The sequence below is a fragment of the Anguilla anguilla genome, chromosome 2, assembly GCF_013347855.1.
Source record: "Anguilla anguilla isolate fAngAng1 chromosome 2, fAngAng1.pri, whole genome shotgun sequence".
Classification (NCBI taxonomy): Eukaryota; Metazoa; Chordata; class Actinopteri; order Anguilliformes; family Anguillidae; genus Anguilla; species Anguilla anguilla.
The window spans coordinates 66,648,372-66,659,907 of NC_049202.1; the positions used below are offsets into that span (position 1 = coordinate 66,648,372).

An 11,536-nucleotide genomic window follows, 5' to 3' on the forward strand; every position below is an offset into this window, starting at 1 on the left:
ATGTGTTTCACGCATTTATGCAAAAAGTATGTTTATGTGAACCTGGTAAAAAAATAAATAAATAAAAAAAAGCTGTGACACGCTATGAGAATATAGTTTATATCATGTTGGCCATGCCTGGGTGTGGTCAGGTAATGGACCATAGAACAAGTTTGCACATGTGGATAGGTATGCTGCCCATGCCTGATAAATGTGCCAAATATAGAAGGAAAGAATGCACTGACATCTGTGAAACACATTTTTGGCGGCCAGATGTGATGGAATCACGCTATGTAGTCGAGAGTTACGAGTGGATGAACAGAAGGAAGAAAAAAAAGAGAGGAAAAGGTGACAGGACCAGTACTTTATGATGTTTTTTTCTTTGGTTGCCACTGCAACTGTCACTGTCTTTAATAAAATATTAAACCAACAAATAACATTCCGTGTTTTGCTGATGGTGGTGTAGCATGGAGGATCACGACTGCAGTATTCCTTTGTAGAATTTTGCAAGTTGGCAACTTTCGGAGCGAGAACATAAAATGTTTTATCACGACGTTTATGGGTCAAACCACACTAAGAACTAATTTTGGAGCATTCCCAAAGCATGAAGAAAAAAAAAAAAGTGGAACCACACTCAATCCCAAAAAATAGCCGAGAGTAGAAATACCCCGAGAATGAGAGAGAGGAACTGGAGGGTGAAGGGGAAAAAAAGACAGACACATTCAGCTTGGGGGAAAAAATATACCATACATTTAAGGAGATAAATAAGTTTCCATTCCTGTGGTGGCCCCACTTTTGTGTCACTGAGAACAAGAACCGTATACTGTGGTGTTCAGAAACGGACTCTCAGTCCAGCATTACTCAATTAGGAGAACTGACTGTCTGCTCATTGTATGGAATCATTTTCATTTTCAAAAATAAAACATATGTCCTCTCGCTCCCTTTGTCATTAGACTCTGTAAGTGATGGGTTCTTGCTGCACCCTGGTGTGCTTATAACCGTTGGTTCTCCTATAAAAAAGAAGAATGTGTTCATATTTTTACTCGGCTTTTTGGTCTCTGCTCTATATGTTGTTCTGCTCTAGGTGTAACCATGCCACATAAACTCAAAAACTCTGACTAATTAGATATATTACTAAACAAACAATTACAAAAAACCTATTGGCATATCATTCCAACCCCACACAATTTCTAATGTAAAATCAACTCTCATAGAGTACATTCAACTCTTATGAACTACATTTGGTTTCTGTTACAGTTGATTCCACACTGAGATGTTTGCTGTTTACCAGACAGAAGAACAAATGAACAACAAATTTTCCTTATCCTCCTTTAACCCGACAACTCCTTTTTGTCTCCTGTAGGGGACATGAGCCTCTGGTCTTAATTCCAAGAACCATATTTTCTGCTATGCTAAAACCAACACTACAAGGGACATTCAATAAAAATAAAATAAAGAATATTTTTGGAAATATTTTCATTGTAACATGCTTTCGTCGCCCGAGACACTGTTTTAGGTCAAAGGTCTCAGGAGGTTATATCTGATAGGGCCACGCACGGACACAAGCATGATTTTCAGTGCTCTGACACAGTGACACGTACCCCAGTTTACTCTGGCCTTACCTTATCAATAACACCTGCTTGTTTCCCACACAGTCACCAATCAGAGCAGGGGAGAACGGTCCGGTAATGGGGAGAGATGGACAAAGAAAAAGACGAAAGTACAGAAAGACGGACACAGAAAGACAGGCAGGGAGTCACATGTGCTGAGGAGCGACATTTTATCTGTAAAAAAAACAAAAAAACCTACATTACACATTTATCAGTCTGCCTCTCTGGGCACCTGGTTCCGTTAGGGTGTAAAAGCTAAAATGCTGTTCGTTTTACTTCTTTCTTCACTGATTGCCTCAGCGATAGCTGACGAGAAAGGTAAGGCTGACAGTGTATCTCCTTTCACACTGTATCACGGTGTGATCCTTTTTAGGCTATGGGATCCTGTGGTAGGATGGTTCCAATGCCAGACTTACTTTGGCTGTACTGCGGGTTTTAGTGGTTTTAGGTTTTTTGGTCAGGCACTGCTCATGATCTCTGAAGTAAATATTACACCACTGGCTCAATTGAACATTTGACAGAATAAATGTCCCCTGGATTGCTTGAAATTGTGAGTGGTAAATTGGACAAAATAAGGGCATTGTCTAAGAAATATGCAACAGTCCTGTCTTTTGGTTTTCTGTTATTACAATCTTGGTACATCTTTTTTTAGAATTGGAATCTATATGGGTTCTCTAACTTCCTCTCCACTCAGCAGTTTATTTTTAAAAGTTCACTGTCTGTATCTGGTTGGGGGAAAACAAGAGTGAAATTCCTAACTGTGTTCATGTTAGTCAGTCAGGCAGCATATCAGGGGGAGAGATTCACCAAGATGTGTGTGGCGCACCTTATGAAATTGTGTTCACAAAATGTTTTACCTTTTTTTTTTTTTTTTTACTGTACTGGATAATGTTGTGACTTAAAATGATAACTTTAGCAGAATAATAAAAAAAGCCTTTCACTCTTAACGGCTTCTTTTGCGATGGGGCCAAGTTCTGGATAGCAAGTCCTGTAGCTCCAGGGGTTTCCAGGATCAGAGTTCCTAACTCTAATTATTGCATCGGAAAAGTCAATGGCCAAAAATGGCAACAATTAGCAAATTTAAAACAACATAATTCACTGTATGATTATTTCATTATTGTATTATCCTTGCCTCATTATTTGACGACCTGATTTGTTTTCAGTCACTTACACAATCGTCTAGTCATCTTGTAACTTTGCAATTGCAACACTGGTCCTTACGAATGAATATTAATATAAGGATCCAGGAAACTTTGCAGTGACTCTGTGCCACGAGTTACATGCACAACCTGCATGTTTTTGGAGTGAGTTCACTTTCTGCTCCTGGGCACAAGGTCATTGAATGATGGGGTTCAACAGGATATGGGTACAGTTGGCCAGAGCAACCTCCTCTTGGCAATAATTACTGCTGGAGCCGTGTAACAGTGGCTATTTTCTTCCACCTAATGCACGGTTTACAGTGGGTATCAAAACGCTCTTCATTACGTCACGTTACATTACAATCACTTAGCAGGTGCTCTGATCCAGACTGACTGACTTCATTGTGTTATTTTATTTAACAGGGACCATGTCCTTCAGGACTGATGCATCAGAGCTCCATAGCTATTACATTACATTTACTTAGCGGACGATTTTATCCAAAGCGACATACAAAAGTGCATATCATGGTCATTGTAACAACTACAAAACAAAGGTTCGATAAGGTACAGCTATATTTCATCGGTGGTCCTCAGGCAGGAAAAGCATTAGTAAAAATCATAACACTAATAAAGAATTCGTTGCAGTAAAACAAGGAAGAAGTACATTACAAAGAAAGGAAAAGAAAATATTGCACCACAACAATACATCTGACAAAATTACAATAACCGCACAATATATAAAATACTAATGACTGCATGCCTGATTTGCCTTGAGCTATTTTTTCAGTTCAGCAGCAAAACAACTGAAGCCAGTGTTGTCTAATATTGCTTGTAATTGAGTTCCAGACCAATGCTGCTTTGACTGAAAAGGCTGAAAAAAGCAGTTGATTTAAACCGTGCTGAAAAGTCGCCTCTTGTTGCTGACATTGTCATCCTTCTGTTGTCTTTAGACAGAAAAGACAAAAAATAATGCTGTAATTGTGGTGGGGCAAGATCCTCTATAACTTTAAAAACAAGCTAGCATTTGCATAAACAGAAGTGGAGAACACCAGTGTTACTCTCAGGAATACAAAACATTTGATATCACCAGGAAGGTACAGAGGTCCATTAATAATCAAAAAGTGTAATGTTAATCTAACAAATAATAATTTGTATCTTAACTAAATAAAGTGCCACTAGACAGATGACATACAGTAAGTATATCTATGCTATAAAGCTATAACTATAACTATTTAGCTATAACTAAACAATTATTTTTTTGTAACAGGATATGGAGTCATGCCTCATAATGCTTATATGAATCTCATGTCTGGGCAGGATATGCCACTCCCACTTCCCTTTCCATAATTCCTACAACCACACATGAAGGCTAAGTGCAGTGAAATATTATGTTTAACGTATAAAAATACTACCGCAGGTGTTAATTAAGTGTCTTCAAGCACTATTAAGTTCTCTGGTGGCTTCGTGGGTGCAAGAGAAATTTGGGACAGAAAGTACGGTTAATATGTATATATGAATACCGTATACTATTGATGTTCTCTCTCTGCAGCCAGGGCCCTACCCAGGCTGACCGATGTCGACGCAGTCGAGTCTTTCATTGATGCTGCTGAAGTGGTGGTGATTGGGTTCTTCCAGGTCAGAGATGGGGGAGTTGGGGAGTGGGGGGTGGGGTGAGGGTAGGGCGGGTGGTAACAGGGGGCGGGAGGGCAAATGAAAGGACAGCAGTGTGTGGACTGTGTGTGAGACCAATAACAAGAGCCAGAGCCAGGACTCACCACTGCCAGGCGGGGGCAGGGTGACTGAGAAAAACAAGGGAGCCGGGCAACGTTTAGTGGAAAAAACACTAAGGAAGGGAGATTCTGCGCAGTCGTACGGTGTATTTATGGTCACGGCAGTAACGACGCCGTCTGATTTTTCTTGATGTTTCGTAAAAACCGCAGTTCTGGCAGGGAACGCGTCTGTCTCCTTGGTTGCAGGAGGGTGGGCGTGCGTCCCAGAATGCCGAGCCCTTTGGCCAAACTTCCTGCGCGGGGGTAGAGCGGCGAGCGTTCAGGAAATGAGGGGGCATCTGAGCGACTGCGGGATTGGCAGGAGCTGCAGGGGCTTCTGAAACCACAGCGCACAAGGGAGGGCCGGGGAGGGCAGGGAAAGGAGGGCAGAGGGCTAAAAAGCACCGAATGAGAGACGCATAGGGTAACGCAAGGGACAGGGGACAGATCCGGGCAACACCAGGAGACGGTTAGCATTGGAGTGGGATTCATAAGCAGAATCTGCGCAGAACTGTGCACGTTCTGTGACCCTGCCTTTGCGATATGCTTCCGTTCGTTCATCTCATTGCCTCTTTACCCCTACGCTTGCCTTTGGCATGCGCCCCATCTCCGTGCCTCTCAGGGCGAGGACAGTTTCGGCTATAAGGAGTTTCTGACGTCCGTCTCTGAGGTCAGCCACCTTCCGGTGGCCCTGTGCTCTGAGATGGAGGTGTGGACGAAGTACAGCATCACCACCGACACCATCTCCATCTTCAGAAAGGTAGACCTCTCTCCTGCCTCACGCCCCTGGGTGAACCCCGTCACTGTCCTTCCTTTTTTACGTAGCCTATGTTACCACAATGACTGTTTGCCATTTTCATTGGTGCATTCTGTCAGCATTACATTGCATGAGTTGCATTTATCCAGGATGACTTGTTCAGCATACAAGACAATGAAAATACATTTTTGTATCATTATAAAACTGAAATAAAAGTACTAACAAATACAATGAAATAAAAATAGGTGAAGAGGACAGCGCTGTCATCCACAGTTGCTACTTTAAGATATCACTGACCTGTGGTACAGTATATGAATCCTGTATGTGTGTGGATGTGTGTGCGTGCGTGCATGCATGTGTGTGTGTGTGTGTGTGTGTTCCTATGATTCCCACAGGCAGATCTGCACCAGGAGAACCTGCAACTCTCTGAAACGAAGAAACTGGACAGTGACGGACTGACACGCTTTTTCCAGATCAATGAACTCCACTACATCACTGAGTACAATCCTGTGGTACTGTATTTACATACTGACTCAACACTACATCACTGAGTACAATCCTGTGGTACTGTATTTACATACTGACTCAACACTACATCACTGAGTACAATCCTGTGGTACTGTGTTTACTGACTCAATACTACATCACTGAGTACAATCCTGTGGTACTGTGTTTACTGACTCAATACTACATCACTGAAGTACAATCCTGTGGTATTGTGCCCACATACTGACTCAATACTACATCACTGAGTACAATCCTGTGGTACTGTATTTACATACTGACTCAATCCTACATCACTGAGTACAATCCTGTGGTACTGTGCCCACATACTGACTCAACACTATATCATTGAGTACAATCCTGTGGTACTGTGCCCACATACTGACTCAACACTATATCATTGAGTACAATCCTGTGGTACTGTGCCCACATACTGACTCAACAGTATACCACTGAATACAATCCTGTGGTACTGTGCTTACATACTGACTTGATACTACATCACTGAGTACAATCCTGTGAAACTGTGCCTACATACTCACTTGTTACTACATCACTAAGTAGACAATCCTGTGGTACCGGGCCTACATACTCATTTGTTACTACATCATGGAGTACAATCCTGTGGTAGTGTACTGACATACTCACTTGCTGCAACATCACCGTGTACAATCCTGTGATACTGTGCTTATATAAACACTCCTTACTGCATCACTGAGTTACTATCATATTATTACTTTGCATCAATCCATGAATGTTCAGTCCTAACAGCCTTTTTTTGTCTCCTCTATTCTAACAACCCCCCCGCCCACCCCCCCCCCCGCCCACCCCCCCCCCCGCCAAAAAAAAAAGACGGCAGTAGGTCTATTTAACTCCGACGTGAAGACACACCTCCTCCTCTTCGTCAACAGAGGGGCCGCGGACTTCACTGAGCTGAAGGAGAGGCTGGGGGCCCTGGCCCCTGAGTACACTGGCCAGGTCAGTAATGATCTTAATTAGGCCTTTAACGGCATTAAGCTAAATCTGCTCGCATGGCGCTGACCCGATCCTCGGCCACAGGCCTCTGACACCCAGCTTAATTGATCTGGGTTGAATTTGGTCGTTTAATACTGTATTAGACGGGGCTGGGTTTTATTGGATTAAGCTTAGCTCTCGTTTTAGTGCGCTGTAACTGTACAGCGTGTTCCTGTAATTTTAAAGGATCCTGCTTGTTGTGTTATTAAGCTGTCGTGTGTTCTGTTGTTGTTGTTTTTTTTTTTCCATTCTGACCCTTGACTCTTCTGAATTATACACACTCGCACACACATGCGCGCACGCACACACAAACACACACACATGCACACACACATGCACGCACACAAACACAAACACGCCCACGCAAACACACACACACAGATGCTTCACTGTCACTTGGATGCTAATGGAGGTTGTCTGCTGTAGTTCCTGTTTGTGCTGGTAAATGGAGCTTTGAAATCCAACGCCCGTTCCCTCGGCTACTTTGGATTGAAGTCACGTGACCTCCCAAAAGTGGGTATCTATGATGGCAACTCAGACAGGGCGTGGCTGCTACCCCCAGGAGAGATCTCCACTGAGCGTGTGAGGGAATTCTGTGAATCCTTCCTCAATGGGACACTACAGGTGACGACTGAACGCTCATTGTGGAAAGCTTTTTCTTCAGTGATTAAGATTCACTGTCACTAATACTCTTACTTTCTCTAACTGATGATTTCGCTCTCTCTCTCTCTCTCTCTCTCTTTCTTCTTGCACTCTCTTCTCCTTTGGTTTACCTAGTATTGTATCATTAGCTCACTTTTGCATATTTTAATTTATGCACCATTTATTTAAGTAAATGACCCTTTCCTTAATTACCTTCTCTTACACACCTCTGTCTCTCTCGCTCTCTCTATCACAACTTATGTAAAGTTTTCTTTTGCTGACAGCTAGACAGAAGTATTTGTGCAATAACTCTTCGCTTATTAGAGCCTAATCACATGAAATGTTGGGACTAAACATTTCGATATTCAAAAAAGCATGCCAAATGTTTATGTGATTTTTCTAATTTAATACATTCTTCCAGCTCCATAAAAAAAAAAAAATGTTATTCTATACAAGATGTAGAATTACCATGTTGCACAGTCTACACCTTAAACTCTGAACATTGTCTCTCAAATATGGCTCCTTTTTTAGGAACAAGAAGACACGAAACAGGATTCTAAAACTGAGCTGTGAAGCGAATGATGAAATAATAAATTGTGGACTAAATAAAACTGTCTTTATTGTGTGCGTGTGTGTGTGTGTGTGTGTGTGTGTGTGTGTGTGGCCAATGGCCATACATTTTTGTGCCTGTGTTTGCATGTAATGCTTAAGCCTGCCACTGACCACATGCTATTGGTCGGCAGCTGCTGTGTATTTAGTGTATTGTGCTGGTGTTCCCACTTGCCTGATTACACTGACCACAATGGTCTGACACTTAGGAGAGGGAAAGAAAGAGGGGAAGTGGGTGCCGCTGACAAGGGAACGAGGGAATTAAAGCGGCTGGAGAAATTTAAGCAAGGGATGGAAAGGGAAACAAAAAGAAAGCTGGTGAAAGGAGATAATTAAGAAAATTAAAATGTGAGGCAGAGGCCTTTTTTTTTTTTTTGCAAAACTGTTTGCAAAAATTGTTGCATAAAAAAACCGAGACACAACAAGTTTAGACTGGCTTTCTAAATTGATAAAATGAAGGGATATTTGAAGCCAAGACAAATTAGGAAAACTAGTAGTGTTTGTCTGCCAAAGGAAACAAGCTTTGAACAAGAAGAATGCCGGCATACAGAAGCTAGTGAGAGTCGGAGAAAGAGAGAGAGAAAGTAGAGAAAGGACAATATATTTAAGATAAATAGACATGACTGAGTGTGTGTTTGTGGCCTTGTATTGCAATTAAAGTGGGGACAACATCTGAGAAAATGTCCCACAATTCTGGCCAGTCGAGGCCATTTATCCTACTGAGACTGAAGTGGTAGAGGAGCCCTTTTTTCCTGAAAACAAGAGTAGAATGAAAGCCAGGAGGTGTCCTGACATTTAGCAACCTGTGTGTGTGTGTGTGTGTGTGAGAGAGAGAGGGAGAGAGAGAGAGAGAGAGAGAGAGAGAGAGAGAGAGAGAGAGTATCAGTGTGTATGTGTGCATGGCTCGTTTATGCAATGGCTTGTTTATGCATGCATCTGCATGCATACCTGTGAGGGTCTGGGTGTGATGTGCAGTGTATGTGTGCATAAGTGCATGCATACATTTGCATGACAGTCTGTTCGGCCTGGTGTGACTCAGATGGGCCCAAGGAAAGGGGAACTGAAAAGAAAGAGAGAAAGAGCTCTCCCCAAAAAAAAAAAAAAAAGAACGAAAGAAACTGGAAGAGACGCAGCCCGTCTGCAGAACGCCGCTGACAGAACCATAAAAGAACACAAACACACACATCATGACCCGGATCATGTCTAGTACAACACCCACGGTACTGTCTCTCAGCAGGCAGGACACGCCTAAAACTTTTAATGCTCCAAGTGTCTGCTCCTGTTAGTGCTTGTGGTTACATACACATGGACAGACCTATCTAGATGCAGACACACACGTGCACACACACACACACACACACACACACACTAGAAACGATGAAGGATGAATTGTCAGGACAGCACCGTGATACTGTATTTTCATGTAAACCCAGATTCACAAACGTCTGAATAGTAAACCGAAAATATACAGCAAGGCTTTGGAAGTTAAAAACAAGGAAAATTATTGGAAAGAAAAAGACAATGATATCACCAGGAATCTATGAGTATTTTTGCTTTATTACATTATTTAATAAACAGTACTTAAGTATGATTTCATTATAGAGAAACCGGAAAAGGGAGAATGTTGTTTTGTGAAAGTTCTTTAAAAATAGAGAGTACTATGAGGCGGAAATGGTGGGAAGTAAGAGGGGGAGAAAAGGGGGGCATAGTTCTGCAAACCATTGCATTCTAAAAAAAGAAACACTGTGAAACACACCACACAAACACACACACACCCACACACACGCACATACACACACACAAACACACACACACCCACACACACATACATACTCACATACATGCAAACATACAAGCACAAACACACACACACCCACACACACACACATACATGCCACACATACTCACATACATGCAAACATACAAGTACAAACATACACACACACACACACACATACACATACATGCCACGCATGCTTACATACAGACAATATGACTTGACCCATATGGAAATATATAAGAACATTTACAGTAGGGTGACAAATTACAGGAAAAGTTTCTGAGTAAGGTATTGAGCCACCATGAGCTGCCAGAACAGCTTCAGTGTGCCTTGGCATAGATTCTACTAGTCTCTGGAACTCTACTAGAGGGATGGAACACCATTTCTCTAAAAGATATTCCATCATTTGGAGTTTTGATGATGGTGGTGGATAGCACTGTCTAACACGTTGGTCTGGAATCTCCCATAGGTGTTCAATTTGATTGAGATCTGGTTACTGCGATGGCCGCAGTATATGATACACATCATTTTCATACTCATCAAACCATTCAGTGACCGCTCGTGCCCTGCAGATAGGGGCATTGCCATCCTAGAAAAATGCCCCCCACAGCATGACAGAGTCACTGGACCCCCCCTCATTGCAGGGGTCAAACATTCAGGCCTGTACCATTCACTTGATGTTTGCCACACATGCACTCGCCCACTTGTTCAGAATATGGTGAAGGATGACTCATCTGATAATACCACTTTTGTCCACATCGCTGTAGACCAGTGCCTATTGTTTTGCACCACTGAACTCTCAAATTTCCTTTCGTCATTGTAATGAGGGGTTTATGCACTGCAACCCTACAATATAATATCCCTCTCTGTGTGGTAGTCAACGGATTGTTCTTGCTTGTTGATTGTACAATGCGAGTACCCACTGCTGCACAGCACATGCATCTTAAACTATTGCACAAGGTTCAGCGTTGTATGCTATACATAGTGAGTCCTTTGTAGGAATTATGATGCTGATGGTGTTGAAAGCATCTGTATTTGCTTATGACGAAGGCTCCCGTTACACTCTTTCAGAGCGCATATGTGTGCTCATGTTTGTTCTTATTTCAGTTGGGTTGTGTCGGCTTATTTTGAAAGAGATCTGGCTTTGGTGCCTGAGTTCACCTGGCAGCTGCTGCTGGTGTTTACACTGCAGACTCAAATGCCTCACCCCCCCCCCAGTGTCCTCCTTTCTCGTCTTCCCTGTGGTCTATGTGAGTATTCGTATATGTCTGTATATTATTTGTGTTCAGATAACTCTGTATTTCACGTCCTATGACCCACATCTGATTTAACTTAACGGATCATAATTTAAGAGTTCGTGGACAAAAAACTAAAACATTTTGGAAAGGTTACATGAACTTGATTTAAATATTATAGCATTAAAACTATAGCATTAAATAATCATGTTCAAAAATCATGCTAAAAGAAACGCATATTTCATAACGGCATTTACAGATGACTGAACATTAGCATAACGTATGCGTCTGACTGAACACAGGCCTTAGAGGAGGGCCTACAGCAGACCTACGGCAGCCCTTTCCGAGGCTCGCACTCAAACAGAAATCCCACTCTTCCTCTCGAGCAATCACGGCGCTGCAGTTAGCGGACTTTATTCCAAAGCTCGTTAGCTCCGACTAAAACAACATAAAAACAGACTCACTATTCCATTCACCCACCATCTTTCCTATTTATAT

At 42.2% G+C, this 11,536-nt stretch overlaps 1 protein-coding gene across 1 annotated transcript; it reads left to right on the top strand.

The window, feature by feature from the left end:
• Positions 1-1,698: 1,698 nt before the first annotated feature.
• Positions 1,699-8,025, top strand: LOC118221445 (endoplasmic reticulum resident protein 27). The gene is made up of 7 exons (XM_035406520.1): positions 1,699-1,907; positions 4,278-4,363; positions 5,120-5,257; positions 5,650-5,766; positions 6,611-6,736; positions 7,199-7,396; positions 7,946-8,025. Exons 1-7 carry the CDS (start codon positions 1,850-1,852, stop codon positions 7,985-7,987), a joined length of 765 nt encoding a protein of 254 aa, XP_035262411.1. The 5' UTR covers positions 1,699-1,849; the 3' UTR covers positions 7,988-8,025.
• The last annotated feature ends 3,511 nt before the right edge of the window (positions 8,026-11,536 follow it).

What these genes read in the sequence shown, in the direction of transcription:
- LOC118221445 (XM_035406520.1), top strand. Translation starts at nt 1,850, where the DNA reads ATGCTGTTCGTTTTACTTCTTTCTTCACTGATTGCCTCAGCGATAGCT. An exon ending in TGGTGATTGGGTTCTTCCAG is followed by an intron (nt 4,364 to 5,119) that starts GTCAGAGATGGG and finishes CGTGCCTCTCAG; the next exon opens with GGCGAGGACAGTTTCGGCTA. An exon ending in CCATCTCCATCTTCAGAAAG is followed by an intron (nt 5,258 to 5,649) that starts GTAGACCTCTCT and finishes TGATTCCCACAG; the next exon opens with GCAGATCTGCACCAGGAGAA.